At 37.6% G+C, this 26,325-nt stretch overlaps 2 protein-coding genes across 3 annotated transcripts; one reads left to right on the top strand and one right to left on the bottom strand.

Moving 5' to 3' along the window:
• Nucleotides 1–1,189: 1,189 nt before the first annotated feature.
• zgc:162331 (uncharacterized protein LOC793007 homolog) lies at nt 1,190–7,996 on the bottom strand. The gene is made up of 5 exons (XM_048155208.1): nt 7,636–7,996; nt 3,196–3,387; nt 2,926–3,082; nt 2,660–2,845; nt 1,190–1,415 (listed from the first exon to the last, which is right to left on the bottom strand). The coding sequence occupies exons 1-5, from the start codon at nt 7,814–7,816 to the stop codon at nt 1,190–1,192; spliced, it is 942 nt and encodes a 313-aa protein (XP_048011165.1). The 5' UTR covers nt 7,817–7,996.
• Nucleotides 7,437–26,325, top strand: slc13a4 (solute carrier family 13 member 4). 2 transcript variants are annotated; one of them, XM_048155206.1, is made up of 17 exons: nt 7,437–7,470; nt 7,690–7,790; nt 15,944–16,072; nt 17,906–18,042; nt 18,122–18,297; nt 18,398–18,458; nt 18,546–18,576; nt 20,619–20,693; nt 20,774–20,958; nt 22,100–22,219; nt 22,303–22,404; nt 22,675–22,776; nt 22,921–23,027; nt 23,243–23,373; nt 24,837–24,998; nt 25,126–25,263; nt 25,595–26,325. In XM_048155206.1, exons 3-17 carry the CDS (start codon nt 16,046–16,048, stop codon nt 25,730–25,732), a joined length of 1,692 nt encoding a protein of 563 aa, XP_048011163.1. In that variant the 5' UTR covers nt 7,437–7,470; nt 7,690–7,790; nt 15,944–16,045; the 3' UTR covers nt 25,733–26,325. The 2 variants fall into 2 exon arrangements, with proteins under 2 accessions (XP_048011163.1, XP_048011162.1); XM_048155205.1 differs by lacking the exons at nt 7,437–7,470; nt 7,690–7,790 and adding an exon at nt 11,682–12,352.

Below are 26,325 nucleotides of genomic sequence, written 5' to 3'. Positions count from 1 at the left end.
GTCTCAAAGCACATAACATTACAATAATAATGAACATAAACAACTTAAAGAGCACTGACCTGTACCACCTGACTGCATTCGGACCGAATGCAATGATTGGACGAACATTTTATGGTCCTAAGCAAATCTCTTACCCTGCCTTTAATGTGCAAAAAAGCCATTTTGCATTGTTAAAATGGAGTAGGCTATATAACAGTAGAATTTTTAAACATCAAGATTTTATTACATGAAGATATATTACTTTAAATAATAAAAAGCAATCTACTTTTCAGTGCAACAAGATCCGTGGAAAAGCCCAGTCATTCAGTCACTGCTGAATTTACTGTTACTCATCTTTCCTTCACAGTGTTGCTGCCTATATAACCTGCAACTGACATGACATGCCAAAGCTGGAAAAGATGAGCTGAATAATTTGAGAGTTGGCTAATTAGAAAGCTTCAGCACAAGTAGGTCAGTTTGACTGGACCCAGAAAGTCAGGTCTTAAAGATTAAACACGTGAATTATCAGTGAAACCAAAAAACTATCACCCATTATTTTTTACAAGCACTTTATAAAAAAAATGTTTGTATGACTCTGTGGTGAGACATTGTGGGCAATAAAAAAAATTCAAGACAGATAATAATTTTAATCGATTTATTTGTTTTGTTTTAAACAAAATCAAGTTAAGTATCATAAGTTTATGAGATCCCAATGTCTGTCCGTAATCAGGATATCAATGCAATTCTCCTATACTCCCATATAAAACATAAAAAATATTAAAATGATGCTCTAATGTGACCTGACACAGCTGGATTTTTAAATTTTAGTGAGTGTGTGCAAATAGTCTGAACCTTTGCCACAAAAATAAAAAGTACTAGCTGAAAATAAAACCTGGAGTGGATCACAGTACCAGTATGGAGTACCACTAATTCTCCTCTCCAGGAAACTACACAGAGGGCCTGTTTAGAGTCGTTCAGAAATGTTCTTACATATGCAACATACTAAATGTAATTACTACACAGAGACCCACCCATGGTCCAATATCTAGATCTAGTACTGTGTAGAGATCTAGGTGGCTCTAGCTTGAGTCCATCATTTCTCTTGCTTTTCTGAACCCCAGTCACCCTACAGGAGCCGTTTGCATGTAGGGGCCGTAATCCGTGGCCATGGTGACAGTTGTAAAAGTTCTGAATACTCAGAAATGTGTTGCTATGGCCACAGACGCTGTGGAGTGGCATTGGGGTACGGCGGCAGAGCAGGCTGTTCGGTGGGGCTTTCTGTGGGCGGAGGGGTGGAGAGGCGGAGGTAGATGGGCGCACTGGGTGCAGTCGGTACAGTGGGTGTGGGCACCCTCTGCAGGACCACATGAGGGTACATCTGACTTTCCGTACGGTAAAGCCCAGGAAGAGGAGCTTTTAGGAGGTTTTCCTGACTCCTGCAAAACAAACACAGTTTGGGGTCAGAAACAATTATTTTTGGGGGGGAAAAATTTATGCTTTTTCATGATTGGATAAAATAGAATAGAATGCAACTTGTTGCTACCACTTTTTCATGAGTGGACTAAATAGAATAGAATAGAACTTGTTAGTTTAGCTTTTTCATTATTAGACTAAATAGAATAGAATTGAACTTGTTGCTAGCTACCACTTTTTCATGATTGGACTGATTAGAATAGAATAGAATAGAATAGAATAGAATAGAATAGAATAGAATAGAATAGAATAGAATACAACTTGTTGCTACCACTTTTTCATGAGTGGACTAAATAGAATAGAATAGAACTTGTTGGTTTAGCTTTTTCATTATTAGACTAAATAGAATAGAATAGAACAGAATAGAACTTGTTGCAAGCTACCACTTTTTCATGATTGGACTGAATAGAAAAGAATAGAATGCAACTTGTTGCTACCACTTTTTCATGATTGGACTAAATAGAATAGAAAAGAATAGGACTTGTTGATTTTGCTTTTTTACGATTGGACTGAATAGAATAGAATAGAATAGAATAGAATAGAATGCAACTCGTTGCTACCACTTTTTCATGATTGGACTAAATAGAATAGAATAGAACTTGTTGGTTTCGCTTTAGAACAAAATAGAACTTGATGCTAGCTACCACTTTTTCATGATTGGACTAAATAGAATAGAAAAGAATAGAACTTGGTTTCACTTTTTCATGACTGGACTAAAAAGAATAGAATTGAATTGAATAGAATAGAATGCAACTTGTTGCTACCACTTTTTCATGATTGTACTAAATAGAATAGAATAGAATGCAACTTGTTGCTACCACTTTCATGACTGGACTGAATAGAATAGAATAGAATAGAATAGAATAGAATAGAATAGAATAGAACTTGATGGTTTCGCTTTTTCATGATTGAAATAAATCAAATAGAATAGAATGGAATGGAACTTGTTGGTTTCACTTTTTCATGATGAATAGACTTGCAACTTTTATTCAGCAAGAATACATTATGAAAAGAATGCAAATGAAAATGACATTTATAATGTTACAAAAAATTCTATTTCACATAAATGTAGTTTTGAACTTTCTATTCAGCAAAGAGTCTTGAAAAAAATGGCAGAATTTTCATTTTTTCATTTTTTTTCTATTAATGTCACATAGAAACACATGGAAACATAATCAAGCTAATTTAACAATTCACCATTTCTCACCTCTGATACCCGCGGTTATCATAACCAGCCAGTCCCCCCATATATACCGGGCTCTCAGGGGTCAAATGGGGGTCAAGGTGCTGGGAAAGATTGTAAATTTTAGGTGGAGGAAAAGCTTCCCAGTCTCCTTCATCTCTCTCCAGCCAGCACTCACTCCTCCAGGATGATTTGCGCTTGTCTCTCATTCTGGAAAGTCAGAGAAACCATTAGCATCCTATTTTAGGTTGCCTTTTCTCTTCTTCCCTAGTGTGTATGAACGTGCATACCTGCCCCGTCCGTCTGTCCGTTCTGCCCTCCCTTTGCTCATGCGCTCCTGCAGGCAGCAGATAATGAAGGACACGGACATGGCGAGGATGACGATGCTGCTCACTACCGATGCCAGCACGGCCACTCTCAGCCCACGGTCCTCTGGTTTGGGAATGGCTACCACATTTACACAATAGTCCACATTGAAAATCTGGGATTGAATTAGCAGGAGTGCATTTCTTAACTGTTTTTATCTCTTTAAAACAGAAATGATGGCAGTGAACACAGACCCTCGCAGTCAGGCGGGTAGTTGCTCCACTGAGCGGTGTTGCTGCGCAGGACACAGGTGATTTTCTCGCTGCCCACCAGCTGGTACCCCTCGAGGCACCAGAACGCCAACACCGTGCCCACGGACATCCCACTGCCCTTCTCTACATAGAAAGAACCTCGCCGTGGGGGCAGCAGCGATGCGCAGCTCAGGACTGCAAAAGAGACAAACAGATGGTTAGAAACCACTTTTAAATGTGACTTCAACATACACTTGGATCAAACACAGAATAGAATAGAATAGAATAGAATAGAATAGAATAGAATAGAATAGAATGCAACTTGTTTCTATAGCTTTTTTCATTTTTGGATAATAGAATAGAATAGAATAACATAGAATAGAACTTGTTTCTATTGCTTTTTCATGATTGGACTAAATAGAATATAATAGAATAGAATGCAACTTGCTTCTATCGCTTTTTAATGATTGGATTGGACTGAATAGAATAGAATGCAACTTGTTGCTGTCAATTTTCATGATTTGATTAAATCAAGCACAGTATAGAATAGAATAGAATGCAACTTGTTGGTTTTGCTTTACATGATTGGACTAAATAGAATAGAATAGAATAGAACTTGTTGGTTTTTTTTATAATTGTACTAAATCAAATAGAATATAAATAGAATAGAATAGAATAGAACTTGTTGGTTTTTTTATAATTGTACTAAATCAAATAGAATAGAATAGAATAGAATAGAATAGAATAGAATAGAATAGAATAGAATAGAATAGAATACAATACAATACAACTTGTTGCTACCACTTTTTCATGATTGGACTAAATAGAATAGAATAGAATAGAATACAACTTGTTGCTACCAATTTTTCATGATTAGACTAAATCAAATAGAATAGAATAGAATGCAACTTGGTAGTAATGCACTTAGATTATTATTTCAGATGCCTTTTTAAAAGACTAAAAACTATACAAAAATGTATATATATTATATATAAAATTCAACCCACAAAATTAGACTTAAGATTTTCACCAGGTGAAGAATGAAGGAAGAAAAGACACCTAGCAACCACCCAGAACACCATAGTAACCCCCTAGCAACCACCCAGAACACTCTAGCAACCAAATTAATTAATTAATACTATAGATTTCAACCAGGGGGCGGGGCCTACTAGGGGGCCTCAGCAAATTACCAAGGGGGCCGCAGGATGACATAAATCTATTTAAATAAATAAATAAATAAATATATATATATATATATATATATATATATATATATATATATATATATATATATATATATATATATATGTATATATATATATATATATATATATATATATATATAAATGCAAATCTAATCTAAATTCAAATGCTAAAAAACAAACCAAAACCAAAAAACTTTGAATTATAAAATATATAACTAATAATTAAAAATCAATAATCAATTAATAATCAATTGTTTTTAATCAAAATACATACAGTTCACAAACGAATCTACGAATCATGGGTAATTAATTTAATATAACAATATTGTCAATTTCTGTTAACAAAAAAAGTTACAGGAAATATTATTTATCCTACAAAAAATTGTATTTTTATTTTCATTTAATAAATAATAAATAATTATAAATAATAAATGTCAATAATCACAATATCAACGCTCATGTTTTCCATCAAAATGACAGCTTTAAATCTGACTGTGCAAGAAATGTTTTTCTGGGACTTAGTTAACAGTACTTAGTTATCCTCAAGGGTTCAGATGAAAGCATTTTTCCTTCTCTCTTTCTATCAGGACCCATGGGGTATTTTCTCCCTCACTCTATCCCATAATCCACTTCTCCTTCAGTCTCTCTGCATTCCCACAGAAGATTCAGTGTCTTCTGTCTTCTCCTACCGAGTCTTCATCATTGTACTGTCCATCTCCATTGTCAATATACAGTAAAATTGAGCTCATATTGACTGTGTTAGAGTCAGTGTGATTAAGCTGGCAGGGTACACTTGATCGTGTTTATTGTTCACACCAGTTCGACTCCACAGAGTCTTTTGCTGGTCTCATTAAGCCCGGCTTAGCTGGCATGGCAATGCTGTTCACGTCAAAGCCCATTGCTAGCATTAAGCAATCCGACTCCATGGCAAAATAAATAAATAACTCAACTGTCACTTTTTTTTTCTCCCTTCCCTGCCGTCTCACTCTCAATCCCATACTCCCCAAGGGTCGCACCAGAGAGGTTCTCTTAGAATAGAACATGATTAAATAAAGCATAGGGCCGTGCATTAAAAATTGATCACCCACAAGTCCCTGCAGCTGAGGAGGCTTGGATGATGCAGGCTGACCACACGCTCCTGAACCTGCACTGACATAATACCACAAGATATTCTCCAGTGGGATAGTTTGAGAGGATCAGTTTGTCAATACATGATTATGTAACTTTAAGAAGAGTGTGGTACAACTTTTCCCGCTGTGCATTTTTAAGGTGTAATTCTAACTCTGCCGCCCTCACAAGCTATTTCTGTGAGTACTGGCTTTCTCTCTTTAACACATTAAGTAATCCCTTTAAAGAAGTGACGTGGAAGCCTCTGTGTTTGTGTTGCAGGTAGATGGGTGACTTGGAGTGAATGGAACAATTTTACTGGTGTCCTAGTTTTTATATTTTTCATAAAGGAAATACATTATGTATTACGATTATTTGCATTATTATCATTGCAATTAATTTTCTACCAAATTCTTATTACTTTAATGTGCTCATATTTTTTGGTTATGACTTTTCTTTATTCTACAATGAAAAAATGAAGTGAAAAAAAAATACAAATGTATTATTATTGTTATTATTATTAATTAAATTTCAGCTCAAATACCCAACAGATCATTTATTATAGCTTGTCAAATTTGCCCCTTTTTGGGTGCGAGCAAAAACATGCTGTTTTTGTGTGTGTCCCTTCAAATGCAAATGAGCTGCTGCTCCTGACGCTTTCCAGAAGAGGGCGGAGCTCACGCTTTAACAACAACAAAGCTGGAGAATCTCACTCAGCCAAAATGCAGATTGTCAGTAACGGTGTTCAGCCTTACATTGATCAAACCGGAGTCGACACTGATGGAGAGACTCAGGAAGAAGTTACAACTTTTAGAATGAAACTGGACATTTCTGAATGGTTAGTGGATAAATTTGTTTGTGAAGCAGTCCGGTGTAAAATAAAAAAACTTTCTCTTCTCTAAAGCAGCCCAATATGGCCTTGCCCCCTTTGTTGCTTGTTCATGGGGTCAGGGTTTATGCAAATTTTAGGGTTAGTGATGTCACCAACCCGAGAAGAAGCTTGTTGTAGTTCCTACCTGCCGTTTGTTGTAGTCCTTAAAAAAGAGATTTCTGTAAAAGAAAATATCTCCCTTTGCATTTGAACTTTCAGCGTCATAACTTTGCAGATGTTGTTTATGCTCAAACAGCAACATTACACACTAACTAAAGATAAAAAACTGAAATCATAATCAACCACCCCTTTAATGTCCTTGAAATAGCCTTTGCCTTTATACTAAATATATCTCTTTTTCTTCATGCAAAATATCAATTCTATAGGATGAAATATGTCCCGTGCATGTTCTTATCCAAGAGAGATCTTCTCAAGACTCCTTCAGGTTTGCAGTGCACTGAAAGCTGAAAGCAGGGCAAATTCTGTCACGGCCACGGCGGTGATAAACCCCCTCCATTTCACTTTCAAAGCTGGCAACCCTGTAACGGAACTGACAAACTGCCAAGGACTATCCCACAGCTCGCCATTGCCACGTGGCAAAAAGCGTCCTTTGTTTCACCTGTGGAAGAAACCTCAAGGTAACTGACACCTGTGGATGCTTCAGGTATGTCTGTGTCTTTTCCTCCACAGATAAATTAAAGAATCGCCTCTGCAATCAAACTAATATATTACACATTACAGCTTGATAATGCCCTCTTTCTCTGTCCAGCTCAGAGCCCCACAAATCCGTCACACATATTGACTTTAGGTCAGAAGACATCAATAAACTATTTGCAAAGTATGCGAGCCTGGAGCCTTACTTTATATGTTCTCCAATCATATAAAAAATCTGAGTTATATACAGTTTAGGCTGATCTGATTTGCTCTGTTGATCATGGAGCATTTATTATGAAAGCTCTGTTTGTGTGTAAACCCTTAAGAAGATTTTGCTTTTTAAAGCCAACACGTGAATTCCAGCAGAAAGTATGCGTATTAATTTATATATTTGTGTGTTTTTGCAGGTATAACAAAGATGTGTACTGTAAATGCTGCATGGTGAGTATGCACTTTATGAAAAAGTTATGCAAAAAATGCAATGAAAATGCCATCCAGATCTCAAACATGCACTACAACACATGCAACTTTTTGCACAGAACTGCTCATTTTTTTTGTATATAGCACTTTTAGATCATTATGAAAGAAGAGTGTTGTTGTACACACCTGTGTAATTGTTCGTGGGAGCTTCAGTGCTGTTCATCCCCCTCTCTGTGTCAGGTGGAGTTGTTCGATGAAAAATGGGACTGACCGAAGACCCTTCATGTGGCGTGAAAGTCTGAGCCGAGCTCCACGTCATAGACCACAGCAGGAATCCCCAGGTGAGGAGGCTCTCTTTCAAAGCCATTGAAGTCTGGGGTTAAAAAATGAGAAAGAAAGTGTGAATGTCAGTCGGTCATATCCGCCGGTCCTTGGTGACTCCAGAGACTCTCCTGCGCTTCCAACAGCAGGCTGCTCGCTCCTCCAGAGGATCAGGCACAGAGAGAGAGAGAGAGGGAGGGAGGGAGTTACACTGACTCCATCTCCTCTCATGCAGCGCAGCTGTGTGTTTGTCCTCCGTAAGCCGCTTGTCACTGTGCTCGGTGCTGCAGCTCCGCTGCTGATTATGATCCGCTTGCGTAATGCAACACACGGCAGAGCTGCAGTCATTTATGCGCTCACGCATCCTCATGTACATATGCACCTCTCTCTCTCTCTCTCTCTCTCTCTCTCTCACTCTCACGTGATTAAAGGACAGTGGCTTTAAAGTAGTGGCATATTTACTAGTTTGTTTTACACTTGTTCCAAACTAAACTTCCAATTACATCATAATTTCAAAAACACAAATGTTTTCCACATTGTCATCATTTTTATAATACTAGTAGTAAAGTCATCGAAATTCATTTCAAACATATAAGGAAGTATGGCATGTTTTGAAGGAGCTTTTTTTTCAGGAATCTTTGATTAAATATTTTTTAACGTTATAAATTTATTTACTGTCAATTTTGTATACATATATATATATATATATATATATATATATATATATATATATATATATATATACACACAATAATTTATAATAAATGGCTTATATATATATATATATATATATATATATATATATATATATATAAAATTTCATATTCCAAACAAATTGATTATTCAGTGTCAATAAAGAGCTGGTTTACCCCGTCATGCTCTACCTCCCGACTACCTAATGATGTCTGATCTGATAATGATGACATTCCTGTACTTCCTAATGTTCATAATATGCTTTAATCTCTCAGTTTCTAACCAAAGATATATTAGTTATCACGCAAAGCCTTCAACCTCTAAAATACCCCTTCCACATGACAATGTTCGCTGCTGCTCGTTCAGTTCATTCAATTCAGTTCCTCTGGGATACTGGGTCTGTCAAAAAGTGTCGGTTTTGTCTTAAATCACCTTATTCCTTTATTTCTTCTTGTCTATTTTATTCTGAAGGTTATAAACACTATTAGTGCAGCATGTCACTCACTCACAGCTGTCTCCTTCAGAGCTGACAGTGCCGTGATGTTGGTGACAGACTCCTCTTTCTCTTGCTGTGACCCTTCTGAACTGTGTGTGTTTTCCCAGAGAGGGAAACAATCAGACTCTCAACTCATCCGAGCAAACAGTCTTAATATCCCACACTCCACACTCTCAATGTTAGACTTCTTAAGCATAAATAACAGATTGTTCAACGAGCCCCTCGATTAATCAAACACCTCGGCCGGTCTTTTAAGCCTCTGTAATGCTTTCAGATCCTCAGACACATCATGCCATATAAACCTGATCTTAATGGCTCCTCTCTCCCCATCAAGCCCTTATAACTCTGTCCAAGAGGAGGACAGCACTTAATCTTCAGCATTGTGTCGTGAAGAACATGGTCTTTTCATGGCCTCACGCAGGAGCAGCGCTTCTTCTGACTGCTTGTTCAGTGTTTGAAGATTTAAGCGTTACTGACATTCATCCCCTGCTAAAACCCTAAAGAGGTTTACAGGTAACTTAGGCAACATTGATTAGGTTATGCAACACTGTATTCTGCGTTTCCTCCCCACTGACTGTATGGAGAGCGGACCGTTGATTTAAATGCAGACAAATGCAGAACATGTAACATGATTAAGAAACCTGAGTGAAGAGAATAAAAGTTAATCAAACAAAAGCACACAAACAGCTCTGCCCTCCACCCCGGCTCATTCATTTTTACAAAAACAAAGCTTTGGTTAAGCACAACATTTCCTCAGATTAAGTTTTATTGCTCAGAAAGAAATTACAAAGACTTAGGCCGCATTACGCAACAGAAAAGCAGCAGATTATTATTTGTTGTTGGATGTATTATGTTGCAGATGTTCTCTTGTAACAACACTTCACAGCACAGCCTGTAAAACTAATACTTGAGAAGTGCCAATTCGGTTACAGTAACTGCTCCTGTTTTCCACTAGGTGGCATGTTATGCACATAATGGTCATTTGAAAATGTATTGGACTGATTGAAGATTCTGTTTTACAATCAGTGCTTTTTTCATACAAAAACTGTAAGACACTGGTAGACATTTGTGTAATTATTATGTATATAGCAATATAAATTCTGAAAAATAAAGGTAATATAAATTTTATAACATATTTATTCATAATAAACAACTGTAAATAAACATTAAAGGTTATTAATAAATTAATATATTTATATAATTTTATATATATATATACACTGAACAAAATTATAAACGCAACACTTTTGTTTTTGTCCCCATTTTTCATGAGCTGAACTCAAAGATCTAAGACTATTTCTATGTACACAAAAGGCCTATTTCTATCAAATATTATTATTTGGTCATGGTCTGCAATTGTGAGGCCGGTTGGATGTACTGCCAAATTCTCTAAAATGCCTTTGGAGACGGCTTATGGTAGAGAAATGAACATTCAATTCACGGGCAACAGCTCTGGTGGACATTCCTGCAGTCAGCATGCTAATTGCACGCTCCCTCAAAACTTGTGACATCTGTGGCATTGTGCTGTGTGATAAAACTGCACATTTTAGAGTGGCCTTTCATTGTGGCCAGCCTAAGGCACACCTGTGCAATAATCATGCTGTCTAATCAGCATCTTGATATGCCACACCTGTGAGGTGGATGGATTATCTCGGCAAAGGAGAAGTGTTCACTAACATAGATTTAGACAGATTTGTGAACAATATTTGATAGAAATAGGCCTTTTGTGTACATAGAAAAACTCTTAGATCTTTGAGTTCAGCTCATTAAAAATGGGGACAAAAACAAAAGTGTTGCATTTATAATTTTGTTCAGTGTATATATATATATACAACATATATATATATAAAATGATTAAATTAATTTAAATACATTTTATAATAAAATTATGGTTGCACTACTGGGTAATATAGGGTAACTGGGTTAAGGTTAGGTTTAGCTTCAGGGTTAGTACATAGTTATTAAACAGTTATTGCATATAATAAAATATAATAAAATATATTACATTGGCTTTCCTGAAAAACAAAAAAGTTACATTTCAAGGCTTTGGTCTCTTTTTGTCCATGAAGGAGCCAAGGGTGACCCCTAGATGAAGAGGACCAGAGGGATATTAATGTACTGAATAATATTAATTAAAAATAAATACTACAGTTTTATTCTAATTAAAACTGGACACTCCTTACTGAATTTGTTTCACATTGTTTTTAAAACCTTTTGATTGAAATGCATTTTCTTAAATGCTTTGTCATCAAATATAAATTGTGCCTTAACATTTTATTTTTAATTATTTTATTTTAATAGCTTATAATGAAGGCAGCCTTTAAGTGTCCAACAGCTCCATTACTGATGCACATCACGAAGATTTGTTGACTGTGGAAAACAGTCATAATAAATAATGAGTAGTAGTAGTACGCATATAGTCTATGCATTATCCTGCATACATGAACTGTGCGCTACTAATCATGACGGACGGGCTATTGGGTTGAATGTGCTGCTGTCACGAGCTTTTGTGCGTGTATTAATTCAGGTGCTTCTGCTGCTTGTCCAGCGCTCTTTATTTTCTGACAGTCTCAACAGCATGTTCCCTGTTGGATTTATTCTAAGAAACTGACGGTGTTGCATATAAACGATTCAATTTGGCCCAGGAGCATCGCAACCCCACGACCCCACATCCATTCATAAACCCCACTCATTCAACTCTGATTGGTCCAGCTTCAAACTGGGAGGAGATATGGTTAGATTAAAGAAAAATTAGCTTTACCGCGTAGTCACACATTTCGTATTCATCCTTGGAAAGGTTTTTATAACGCACAAACAGAGAATAAGTTTATTAAGAGTACAGTTCATGCATACTTCTACGCAATTTGCTGTGTTAAAAATAACGAAGCATGGCGAATCATAGATAGACGCATTTACAGGTGGAGACACAAAAGAAGCCGTCGGTTGATTTTTAATCAATAGCTACATCCTGAAAGCGGTATAAGAGGGTCTGCACATCACTCTTAGATGGATCAGAAGGACTACAGGACCAGGAGTATTCAAACAGGAACCAAAGCTCACAATCCATGCAACTAGACCAACTTTTCTAAGAAGGCACGGAGTGGAGCGCGTAAAACGCACGAAAAGGAGAAACAGCAATTTGCGCGGACAACAGCAAATCCACAGTTGCAATTATAATTTATGTAAAAGCTGAAAGGGGAGTGAAGTGACTGGTGAAGTGTTTCTTGAAGATCCCTCGACTTCTGCGAGCTGAATTGAGCAAAGAGTTCTCCCATGAGGCTGGAAGGTGCCAGAATGGACTTAATCAAAAAAATATGGACGGCTCGGAAACTCATTCTCGTGGTCATGATTCCTTTATCCCTGCTGCCTCTGCCTCTCATCCACCCGTGCAGTGTAAGTAGATCCTCATCCAACTCTACAATCACATGCGCTTGTGAGCAGCACGCGGTGTCCGTGCGCTTTTACGCGCTAATGCGCGTTGAGTATTTGCACTAAATTATACAGTTAACATGCGTTTTATTTAAACATTACATGTTTTTACGCGATATTAAGTAGATTTAGATTCGTTTATTCCGCAGAAACTTTTTTCATATAGTTGCGGACGCATGGAAAATTTGGGCAGACGTCAATAAAATGCTGTTTTAGAGGCAGTCTAAACCATATAATGCCTCAAACATGATCATTGATTATAGCCTCCTGTGGGGTCTTTGGGGTTTCTTGAGGAGCCGCGGCGACCTCTCACCTGGTTGGTAGTTTTCCAGGTGCGCAATCAGAGCACGTTCGGTGCCGTGATGGTTCAAGTCGTGTACTGTTCTGTTGGGAATTGTTTGTTTGAAAAATAGGCAGTTTTTACAGATGTTGTTTGTTTATGTAGCACGTGGGATCTTTGATTCAGTCCAAAATCATCAAAGCCTGCAGAGAGGCATTGTGCTAATCTCTCATCACCTTCCATATTGAATTCTACGAAAATTAGCTTTTTGTTTGCAAATCGTTTTAGCGCATATAACCTGTCCTACATTTGTATTGTCATTCTTTGATAAAATGCGTTCAGAGATTATGAGCATAAACCACTTTCAGAATTTTTTTCTGTAGCGTCATGTGGTGTGACACTATAATTCATGTGAAACAAAGATATAATCGCGATTAATCACATCTAGTGTGTGTATATATTATATATATATATATATATATATATATATATATATATTATGTGTGTGCATATATATATATATATATATATATATATACACACACAATATATGTGTGTGTATATATAATTAATCAATTTTACAGCACTAAATGTGTGTAATTATAGATGCGGTTTTGTGATGTCATATTAATTAAAAATATAGATGCTTAAAAATGATTTCTCTCAATTCAGGGCCATTTAAAATGAATTAGTAAGGCAAAAATGTTTACAAATTGTGACAGGATCAAAGAAATACACTTTGTCTTATACATAGATGTAATTTGTAATCTAAAATCCTGATGTTAAAGTACCCGATTCTAATCAGACACTTGATTCAAATTGATTTCCACAGCTGCAAAGTCAACAGACAAACAGGGAAACAGCGCATAGATCAGGAAATGTCATTATCTGCTGCCCTTACTGCTTTTTTACAAAACATTTTTAAGATTAGATCACTTGCACAGGTTTTGTGTGCTTATCTCTCTCTGGCAGCACTTTTCATCAAGAGTCAGAAATAACGGCATGATCAGTTCACATTAGTTCACTAATCCCATCTCACCCGCGGACTGAAAGCAATTATTCACACAAAGCAATTGTGTAATGAATGCAATGTGTTCTGCTACAAATATAACAAAACAAGGTGAATTTGAAAAGATAGGCTTGATGAGGTGTAATCCTCTGAATGCATCATTCATGCAAATTAGAGGAAATGATCTGTTTCTTTTATCATCTGTAAGTGGCTGACACATCAGTGCCCTATTAGACCTTTTACCAGAAATCAATTCGGTTTGAATGGACTGATTTCTTAAACAATGACGAGATTAGAGCAGAACAAAAACAATGTGCCAATGGACGCTTAATCTGCTAGTGTGGCACATAACTGGAACTCCTTTAAATCGGTTGGGAGGTAATAAGAAAGCTAGAAAAGTGGGCAAAGTTTATGAACACAGGCACACACTGAGTGATAATCAGCTTTGGCAGGAAAGCTGAGGGAAAGAGGAAAAGCCAAAAATGTGATGGTGTGACATATAGTGGCTAATGGAAACCAGAAGTTTGCTGGTTTGAGTCCCATAAGGTACAAGAACCACTGTCCCCTTGCTAAATGAATACTTACAAAACTATGAAGCATAGAATAATGTCAGATGATGAATGTTTTGAGATTGAAATGGTAACACATTAATGTCCCATTAGTTAATGTTAGTTCAGTCATAACAACTCTCTGAATAGTTTTAGCATGTTATTGAATATTGCAATGTTAATGGTGGACTAGATCTGCTACAGTGATTCTGCTGCAGAGCAAGTATGGACTTGCTACTGCTAATTGATACACAGACAAACTGCTTTGAGCATGTACGATATGCTGCTGCTGCATAAATAGACATGAATCCTGTAGCAGATCTAGGCAGGTGGAGCTGGGGAGGTGGAGGGTCTGATAGCGCACTGCAGGATTAGTTTACAGCAAACACTGAACCAGACTATTTAAATGTTGAGCAAGCAAACAAAGGCCACTCAACTTGTGCCATGTGGTAATGATGTGATTGCATGTAAAGGACCAATCAGCTTGCGCCCTCGAGAGTTTCATGACTGAACTAGATATTTAATGCATTAACATTAACTAACAATGAGAAATATTTGTCACAGTGTTTATTAATTATTGTTAATAGTAGTTAATAAAAAATACAGTTGTTCATTATTAGTTCATGTTGGGTGTTAGATATTATTAACAGATACAAATTTTGATTTTAATAATGTATTAGTAACACAATAATCCAGCAGACATGATCATTGGCTGATCATCACAAAATGGTCACATATCAGTGCCTTTATAATCCTCCTCATTATCTTGATGTGTATATATCGTGTCAGGAATGTGTGAGTGTGTATTAACTTAGCTCGGCTGGCCGTAGGACTGTTATGAAATCTGATTAATTATGAAATATGAGTCACCTGACAAATGCTCATTCTGTCAGCTTAAGCTCTGCATGCAGACTTTACACAGACTTTGTATTCTACTAATTATTTGTTGTTTGGTGGACCCACGTGAAATGCTTTGCACCCAGGTCAAAATATTTGGCAGAGACAACCGGATTTGGATTTTTGTTCTGATTTACATACTGACGCACATGCTTTCCTCATGTTTTGCTTGTAATTAAAGCCATAATTTGGTTGAACAACTAATTTATTCTTGCATTTTAGGGGCGGCTGGTACAAGCAAATCCTCTTTCCTGTTTATATATGTAGATGTGTATGTAATCAGCTTACTTATCAAATACATATACACTATTGAGTTCCACAACATAGATCTTGCTTAGTTGCTCAATTTATAATAAACAAATTACATGTACACATGCAAAACACTTTAAAAAGCATTCTGTGGTATATATATATATATATATATATATATATATATATATATATAATTGGCCTCTGCTGATTATACAGCCAATGACATTGGCTGTGCCAATGACTCAACATTTAAATAGTGTAGTTCAGTGTTTGCTGTAAACTATTCCTGCAGACCCTCCACCTCCCCAGCTCCACCTGCCTAGATCTGCTACGGGATTTATGTGTCTATTTATGCAGCAGCAGCATATCTTACATGCTCACAGCAGTGTGTCTGTGTATCTATTAGCAGTAGCAAGTCCATACTTGCTCTGCAGCAGCATCAGTGTAGCAGATCTAGATCAAATACATTAACATCCTAATGTAATTCCATCCGGAAGCAAAGCAGTGTTTAGATCACATTACATGATGTTCATAATGATGAGTTGATCCCTCTTCGGTCTCTTTTGCAGGAATCATCATGTGCTTATGTCCTGATTGTGACAGCGATATATTGGGTATCTGAAGCTGTCCCGCTGGGAGCCGCTGCACTGGTGCCAGCTTTCCTGTACCCGATGTTCGGGGTCCTAAAATCCAGTGAGGTAGGATGTTTTTCTGGGCACTCTCTCTGCATGCAGCATCCCACAATAGGATGTTTTGTGCAACATGCTTAGGCTGGAATACTGTAGGTTAAATATTTAACATACTTAAATAGCAGGACTTTGCATTTCTTGCAAAGCTGGTTTATGTAATATACGACCTGTTTTCTGAGGGAAATGCCTGACCTGGTTATATTCATCACGTCCCTTATGACCATTTGAGCCTCTCTGTCACACTCTTAGAAAAAAAAGTTCAATGGGGTTCTATATAGAACTCTAGGGTTCTTAACCTGATGTTTAATGGGTTATTTAATTTTTTCTTCTAGTGATAAAGTATGTTTACAAGCTGTTTAATTCATGAAATGTAATCAAAAAATTAAAACTAAATTAAATAATTAAAACTAAATCCTTAAAAGGATGCCATGATGGAATCCCTAAATGATTCTATAACTGAAGAATCTTCAGATAGAATCTGGAAGAGTGCAGGAAACAAGTCTTCTATAGCTGATGTTTTAAGAGTGAAAAATGTCAGTGTTTTTGTTTCATCATGCATGAGAGTTTTACGGCTCTTAAGAGTTGCTGATCATTTATTTGTACCACCCTGTTATCACGTCCACAATAAACTGCCAAGATATTATGTAAAACAAAATGCTGCATCATGTGACTAAATCCCATTGACAATCTTGACAAAGCAACCTGTTATCTTAAATACTTGTAATCGTGTTTGGAAAATATTCCCCTTTTTTACGCAATCTATTTTTGCTCTAGTCTGCTGACTGCAGAAATTTTGGGTTGTCTGATGTAGGCCTACTACTCTTCAAAAGAGTAATGATTAATATTTAATATTTAATATATTTTTAATATTTTTAATATTTTTAATATTTTTAAGAAATGTTTCTTGAGCAGCAAATCAGCATATTAGAATGATTTCTGAAGGATCATATGACACTGAATAATGAGTAATGATGCTGAAAATTCAGCTTTGCATCACATAAATAAATTACAATTTAAAATAAATTCAAATATAAAAAGTTATTTTAAACTGTAATAATATTTCACTGTTTAACTGTAAAAAAAAAAAGCGTTAGTGAGCATAAGAGACATTAAATCGAACAGACCCCAAACTTTTGAACAGAAGTGTAAATAATGTTGTATAAAAACAAAAATCATCATCAAGCCAGCACTAAAACAGCTTCAACAAGCTGATGTTTTCTGCAGGGTTGAAATAATGTTGCAGTTCTTTAGATCAGTGATAGGAAAGGCTTTAACTGCATATGGTGGGCATAGGTCAAAAAATAAGTCAGAGGGGATGGCAATAAAAGCTCAGTTACCATAAACAACATTCACACCAAATCTTCTTTGTCATACTGACAATGTATTCATTTTTGTAAGTTCCAGTAAAAGCCGTGTGGCCTAGATAAAGGAAATATTATTAAAGATGACCCATTATGCCCTTTTACAAAGTCTTGATTTTGTTTTTATGGTCTACAGCGTCTATAGGTTTGCTATAGGTCTACTATAGGTTTCCATGCTTGAATATTCAAAAACACCTTATTTTTCACATATTTGACATTGTTGCGGCATATGCCTTGGGCGGGAATTATTTAAATGAGAAATATTGTGACGTGTACGTTCCCAGAAGAAAACTCAAGACTACAATGGAGGTGTTTTATGAAGATGAAACAGTGACACTGATATAGAGAATAACTCCCACTGGAGGGACTTTGTAACTTTGCAGACGTTTTTCATACTCAAACAGCAACATTACACACTAAAGAAAGTTGAACGTGTAAAAAAGCATCATAGGACCCTTTAAATATCTGTGTGTGTACGCAGGTGGCCTCTGAATATTTTAAGGACACCACCCTGTTGCTGATGGGGGTCATATGTTTGGCCGCATCCATCGAGAAGTGGAACCTGCATAAACGCATCGCCCTCCGGATGGTCATGATCGCTGGAGCCAAACCTGGCATGTATGTATTCCAGCACCTTTAACATGCACTTACTATTATAAACTGACTCTGTGACCTACATGTGTTCTTTGTGTGGTAGGCTGGTGTTAGGGTTCATGTGCTGCACGGTTTTTCTCTCCATGTGGCTGAGCAACACGTCCACCACGGCCATGGTGATGCCGATCGCTGACGCTGTGCTACAGCAACTTATCTGCACCGGAATGGCCGATTACCTCGATGACTCTGGGACCATAGATACACAGGACGAGGAGAGCGGTGAGTCAAAGCGTCAGTCTGAGAATGGTGCTTATTCATGCATTATGTTTATTATAACTTCTGTCAAAATTTTTTATTTAATTCTTCTGTTCTTTCACAGGCAAAGAGGAAAACCAAAAATCAAGCAATAATCACCTTCAGCTGCTGGACCGCAAAGACAAGTAAGACAATATGTCTGAGCTGTATTAAAACTCCACCTGTATTAAACTCAAGCAAACTTATTCATTGTATTTTCTTTTTGATTGCAGTGAAAAACATGAAGTCTGTATGCTGAGTGAGGTAAGATTAAATCTGTTATTTATTCCCAATAAAATAACCATCAAATTTTGAATAATATGGCTGTCAGAAAGTAGGAAGAAAATAAAGAATTTTAAAAAAAATTATTTAAAACAAAAAACCTGCTAAATAAATAAATATTTTCATTATTTTTTTGTAATTATAATTTATGTAAATGTGAATATGCCACATAGAACATTCAATTCACTGTCATTAAATTTAATGTATTTTAGCTATTTTTCTATGTAGATTGCATGTAATGCGATCAGTTGATTGATTTTAGATCTTATAGGTTTCCATTTAATTGACAATTTTTGTCACCATTATTATCATATTTATGTCATCTTTTAAAATTTTACTGTTGAAACATGTTGAAAGTATACTAGATTTACTACTTAGTTCCCTCAATTTGCTAAATTGTGCGCACGATTTACTATTTCGTTCCCTCTATTTGCTAAATCGTGCGCACGATTTACTACTTAGTTCCCTCAATTTGCTAAATCGTGCACTCGATTTACTATTTCGTTCCCTCGATTTGCTAAATCGTGCGCACGATTTACTACTTAGTTCCCTCAATTTGCTAAATCGTGCACTCGATTTACTATTTCGTTCCCTCAATTTGCTAAATCGCGCGCACAATTTACTATTTCGTTCCCTCGATTTGCTAAATTGTGCACACGATTTACTACTTAGTTCCCTCAATTTGCTAAATTGTGCACACGATTTACTACTTAGTTCCCTCAATTTGCTAAATCGCGCGCATGATTTACTATTTCGTTCCCTCGATTTGCTAAATCGTGCGCACAATTTACTATTTCGTTCCCTCGATTTGCTAAATTGTGCACATGATTTACTACTTAGTTCCCTCAATTTGCTAAATTGTGCACTCGATTTACTATTTCATTCCCTCGATTTGCTAAATCGTGCGCACGATTTACTACTTAGTTCCCTCAATTTGCTAAATCGCGCGCACAATTTACTATTTCGTTCCCTCGATTTGCTAAATTGTGCACACGATTTACTACTTAGTTCCCTCAATTTGCTAAATTGTGCACACGATTTACTACTTAGTTCCCTCAATTTGCTAAATTGCGCGCACGATTTACTATTTCATTCCCTCGATTTGCTAAATCGCGCGCATGATTTACTATTTCGTTCCCTCGATTTGCTAAATCGTGCGCACAATTTACTATTTCGTTCCCTCGATTTGCTAAATTGTGCACATGATTTACTACTTAGTTCCCTCAATTAGCTAAATTGTGCACACGATTTACTACTTAGTTCCCTCAATTTGCTAAATTGCGCGCACGATTTACTATTTCATTCCCTCGATTTGCTAAATGGCGCGCACAATTTACTATTTCGTTCCCTCGATTTGCTAAATTGTGCACACGATTTACTACTTAGTTCCCTCAATTTGCTAAAATGCGCGCACTATTTACTACTTAGTTCCCTCAATTTGCTAAATCGCGCGCACAATTTACTATTTCGTTCCCTCGATTTGCTAAATTGTGCACACGATTTACTACTTAGTTCCCTCGATTTGCTAAATTGTGCACACGATTTACTACTTAGTTCCCTCAATTTGCTAAATCGCGCGCACAATTTACTATTTCGTTCCCTCGATTTGCTAAATTGTGCACACGATTTACTACTTAGTTCCCTCAATTTGCTAAATCGCGCGCATGATTTACTATTTCGTTCCCTCGATTTGCTAAATCGCGCGCACAATTTACTACTTCTTTCCCTCGATTTGCTAAATTGAGCACACGATTTACTACTTAGTTCCCTCAATTTGCTAAATCGTGCACACAATTTACTACTTTGTTCCCTCTATTTGCTAAATTGTGCACATAATTTGCTTTTTCGTTCCCTCGATTTGCTAAATTGTGTGCACGATTTAGCCTACTATTTTTTTCCCCCTGTATGTCATGTGCGGTGCTCCGTTTTACATCTAATTTTATCAGCAATATTTTTATTTTAAAAATTAGACAAAGTTATTGATCAAGAATAGATTTTTTTAAAAGTGTTTTTTTGTACTGTAGGAGTTGAATGGTCTAACGTTAAGGCCTGGTTTCGGCCCAGAGTTTTCTAAAGAATCAAATGGATATCTGCCAGAGGTGAGACCTTCGCCCAGCTCACAATAACTGCAGAATTTGCTACTTGCATTTCTAAAATCATTCCAATTGTTCCTAAACAGGCTCCAATTAGCGTTCCTGTGCCAAAGAAACCCAAAATCCGAAGGGATTCACTGTACCCCACCAAGAGAGACCACTTGATCTGCAAGTGCCTGACTCTGAGCATCACTTACGCAGCCACCATCGGTGGTCTCATCACCATAACGGGCACGTCCACCAACCTCATCTTTGCCGAACAATTCAACAAGTATGTTATCACTTCACTGTGCCCGGTCTATTCGATAAAAGGCACATTCACAAAACACTGGGCACTGTAGGGATTTGTTTAAGCACCTGTTTCAATCCGCTCAATCTCATTTCCTGCACATTGTAAAGACGCTAAGCAGAGAAAAATAACCCTTTCCTTGTGCAACATTTCTTGGGCAAAGGTGACTCTATATTTGCCAGGAAGTCTTTTGCTGATGGATGGAAAATATAGAGTAGTGGCCAAAAGTGACGTTCGGAAGGGGTATTTGTTCTTAATGACCCTATAAGCTTGATTAAACTATCAAAATATGAGAAAAATATTTAAAATACAAAGAACAAAACACTAAAATTGGTTAAGGTATTTATCTGACAAAATTATTTGGCAAAAAAAGGGCAAACAACAGCTACAGGTTTTATTTTACTATGCAAAAAATATTTGAATAAAGGGTGAAGATGTCGATTTTCCTTAGCCGGACATCACTTTTGGCCACTACTGTAAATCACAGTGAAAAGAGGGCATTTAGCAGGTCAGTGGGGTTTGTATTGACGCTCTTTTCAGGCAAATTGCCATATTGACAGTAACTATCACAAGTTCTGTTATAATCTGACATGTTACCAGAAATAATCAATGTAAAGTGCTAATTGGCCTAAAGTGGGGCAGCTAACAATCTTACACCACATCGACTGGCTCTCAGTATCTTCTTGAGGCTTTCAAACGCTGTGTAAACAGGACCTTGTCCTTTTCTTCCACACTGGAATGAAGTAAAGGAGACATTTGACCCCCGAACACAGGAGAATTTTCTTTGAAATAATTTGCACTCTTGTCTCAATAAGGCTAGGAACATATTTGTAGTGATAATCTAGTGCACTTTAAGTGACTTCTTTAATTATCATTTTAATTATATCAACACTGTAAAACATGTTTGTTACAATTAGCTATCACAACTTAAAATTTAGCATTAGAATAACTTTCCCAGATTTGAGATAACTCAGATATCTAAGTTGTCACTAAATACAACTACACATTTAAAGTTTACTAAACTTAATATTTAAGGGAGTATTAACACTTTAAGTTGAAACTACAATTTTTTAATAGTAAAGTTATTATGTGCTTAAAATTTATTATAAAATGTCTTTTTCAGTCGTTACCCAGAAGCAAAAGTCATCAACTTTGGCACCTGGTTCATCTTCAGTTTGCCAATCGCTCTGATCATGCTGATACTCACCTGGATCTGGCTGCACATTTTATTTCTGGGATGCAAGTAAGAATAAAAGAGAGACTTTTTTTTAATTTAATTTGATTTTGTGAAACTTGCTGAACTCAGAAGCTGTTATATCTTCACAGTTTCAGAGAGACTTGCTCTCTCAGCAAGAAGCGCAAAACCAGGCGAGAAATCCTCTCTGAGAAACGCATCCATGAGGAGTACCAGAAACTCGGCCCCATTAGGTACACTGTAAAAAATTATTGATGTAAAAATTTCTGAGTGAAAATTGTTTCAAAGTAAAAATCTACACCATTTTTTGGTCTACTTTAGACAGAGAGACAGATGACAGATAGATAGATAGATAGATAGATAGATAGATAGATAGATAGATAGATAGATAGATAGATAGATAGATAGATAGATAGATAGATAGATAGATAGATAGATAGATAGATAGATAGATAGATTTTGATGTTGTGACTAATATACTGTTTTTTTCTCCTGGTGCACAGCTATCCTGAAGTCGTGACAGCCATCTTTTTTGTTCTGATGACCGTACTTTGGTTCACCAGGGAGCCGGGATTTGTCCCCGGCTGGACGTCACTTTTTGAGAAGTATGAGAACATCTTATGTTAACTTTTACACAGTCAATAAATTGATTTCCATTTCTTTTCCTAAAAGAGCCATTTTCTTGTTTTAATGCAAAATAAAGCCTCTGACATATACACAAGATTCACTAAATGTCATGTGTCTCACAGGAAGGGCTACAGGACTGATGCCACGGTGTCGGTGCTGCTCGGCTTCCTCCTCTTCCTCATCCCCGCTCGAAAGCCTTGGCCATCTGCATTCTCCAGCGGGAGCAAAGGTCAGATCCCACGCTGCCCGCAGCAGGGCCGCTCCACACTTCAATGCAGCCGCGAGCATTCGCTCAGCAGGCTGCTGCTGTAATACGGACCGCCAGGGTCTAGTTGTACAACCAGTTCATTGGGGTTGAGGACATGAGAGCAAAGGTGAATGTTCTCGACGGCGCACCCTGCTGGCTGGGTTTTGTAAGTGCTCTTGTGTCTGTTCTCTGTGCAGGTGATGATGACGATGAGGAGGAAGAGGACCCTCTGGCCCCGATGATCACGTGGAAAGACTTCCAGAGACTGATGCCGTGGGAAATTGTTATTCTGGTTGGAGGAGGATATGCACTGGCTGCTGGATGCAAGGTGAGCGTGTCTGAAAGGTTGTATTAGAGGTCTTTCTGATAATCTCATTAAAACGTTAAAAAATGGCTAGGTATTATTTTGTCCCCAAATCAAAAGAAAAAAAAAAAAATTCAATTTTGGATAAAAGAAATAAGGCTCATTTTTATGACCATTATGATTTTTATATATTATAAAAATCATAATGTATATACCGTGGGTACAGAAAGTATTCAGACCCCCTTACATTTTTCACTCTTTGTTATATTGCAGCCATTTGCTAAAATCATTTAAGTTCATTTTTTGTCCTCATTAATGTACACACAGCACCCCATATTGACAGAAAAACACAGAATTGTTGACATTTTTGCAGATTTATTAAAAAAGAAAAACTGAAATATCACATGGTCCTAAGTATTCAGACCCTTTGTTCAGTATTTAGTAGAAGCACCTTTTGATCTAATACAGCCATGAGTCTTTTTGGGAAAGATGCAACAAGTTTTTCACACCTGGATTTGGGGATCCTCTGCCATTCCTCCTTGCAGATCCTCTCCAGTTCTGTCAGGTTGGAAGATAAATGTTGGTGGACAGCCATTTTTAGGTCTCTCCAGAGATGCTCAATTGGGTTTAAGTCAGGGCTCTGGCTGGGCCATTCAAGAACAGTCACGGAGTTGTTGTGCAGCCACTCCTTCGTTATTTTAGCTGTGTTTCCATCGGGCCACTCCACCATAAAGCCCCGACTGGTGGAGGTCTGCAGTGATGGTTGACTTTCTACAACTTTCTCCCATCTCCCGACTGCATCTCTGGAGCTCAGCCACAGTGATCTTTTGGTTCTTCTTTACCTCTCTCATCAAGGCTCTTCTCCCCTGATAGCTCAGTTTGGCCAGACGGCCAGCTCTAGGAAGGGTTCTGGTCGTCCCAAACCTCTTCCATTTAAGGATTATGGAGGCCACTGTGCTCTTAGGAACCTTAAGTGCAGCAGAAATGTTTTTGTAACCTTGGCCAGATCTGTGCCTTGCCACAATTCTGTCTCTGAGCTCTTCAGGCAGTTCCTTTGACCTCATGATTCTCATTTGCTCTGACATGCACTGTGAGCTGTAAGGTCTTATATAGACAGGTGTGTGGCTTTCCTAATCAAGTCCAATCAGTATAATCAAACACAGCTGGACTCAAATGAAGGTGTAGAACCATCTCAAGGATGATCAGAAGAAATGGACAGCACCTGAGTTAAATATATGAGTTTCACAGCAAAGGGTCTGAATACTTAGGACCATGTGATATTTCAGTTTTTCTTTTTTAATAAATCTGCAAAAATGTCAACAATTCTGTGTTTTTCTGTCAATATGGGGTGCTGTGTGTACATTAATGAAGAAAAAAATGAACTTAAATGATTTTAGCAAATGGCTGCAATATAACAAAGAGTGAAACAAGCATGCCACATACATTAACTCAACTTGTAAATGAACCATGTGACTTCTCTCGGCCAGGTGTCTGGGCTCTCCATGTGGATTGGTCGGCAGCTGGAGCCAATGAGTGGTCTTCCTCCCTGGGCCGTCACGCTGCTGGCATGTCTACTCGTGTCCGCCGTCACTGAGTTCGCCAGCAACCCTGCCACGCTCACGGTGTTTCTGCCCATCCTCTCCGCCTTGGTCAGAACACGCTAACACACCATTCTCACACAAACAAATCAATCTGCACGAAAGCTTATTATTTCACAGCAGTGTTCTGTCCCGAATGACCCTAATGAACGACCCTGTGTCTCCTGTCCCCTCACAGTCAGAGACGCTGCACATCAACCCTCTACACACGCTCATCCCTGCCACCATGTGCGTGTCCTTCGGTGTCATGCTGCCTGTTGGAAACCCGCCGAACGCCATTGTGTTCAGTTATGGACACGTGCAGATCAGCGACATGGTATGAAACAACATTATCCTGTTATATCACCTCTGTCACGGCTCACAGCTGTGTCAGGAATGCAATGTCGAAAGGCCAAACCATTAATCATTTGTTTTTCATAAGCACGTCTCTGAAGTGCACACAAACTGAGGTTGAAACAGTTGCCTGGTCCGTTTTCAAAGAGTGCATTTATGTATGATTTTAAATGGACAAATACTGTGTTTAAATTGAATTGTGCCATCTGAAGCTATGTTATTTGACGTCAGTTGGTTTTTGCATAAATGAATGGATGTTCACCTGGTGTAAGCTCATCTACTGACAAAAGCTGTTTTCTCCTTGTGATTTGCAGGTCAAGGCCGGGTTCGGAGTGAATCTGATTGGAGTTTTTGTGGTCATGTTGGCCATAATGACATGGGGAGAGCCTCTCTTCCACCTGAGCGAATTCCCCACCTGGGCGGTGATGCGTAACGTCACGGGCAGCTTGTAGCCGGAGGTGGGCGGCACAGGCGTGAGTGTTTGACATGTAGAGACTAAGGACACTGGATATACACTGAATGAGGCATATAAACGTGATTAAGGCCTTATTTTTCCCCCCGTCCGTGGAGTAAGAGAGTATCCGTGACACCTCCTTCGGAGGATGCAGAACTGCTCACTGTGACTGAATGAACGGCACAAACGGTGGAAACTATTCTTACACTTCTATATCAATGATGCCTTAAAGTATTAGGTGTAGATTTACAGCTGAACGCACAAGTTCATGTGCCTACAAAACACAATTGGCAATGCTTGTGTGTGCCCACTGAATGTAACATGTCTATATGCTTTATTTTCTGATGTCTAACAAATGTTGTGACACATTTGCATTATTTACTTGAGAGGTTTGAGGGAGATTCTGCATCAGTTGAAGTCGCTGCTGAAATCAGACATAGAATCTAACATGCTCTTACCAAAATGTTACATAGCTTATGTGGTCAGGTTACAGAAGATTATTTCAAATCCTTTGTTATTCTCACAATCTTAAGTTGAATAAACCTTTGTGCTTTTTGAAGGTGGCCATTAAAGGGACAGTTCACCCAAAAA

Source organism: Megalobrama amblycephala, linkage group LG14 (genome assembly GCF_018812025.1).
Source record: "Megalobrama amblycephala isolate DHTTF-2021 linkage group LG14, ASM1881202v1, whole genome shotgun sequence".
Taxonomy (NCBI): domain Eukaryota; kingdom Metazoa; phylum Chordata; class Actinopteri; order Cypriniformes; family Xenocyprididae; genus Megalobrama; species Megalobrama amblycephala.
This window is presented reverse-complemented; position numbering and strand designations above follow the sequence as displayed.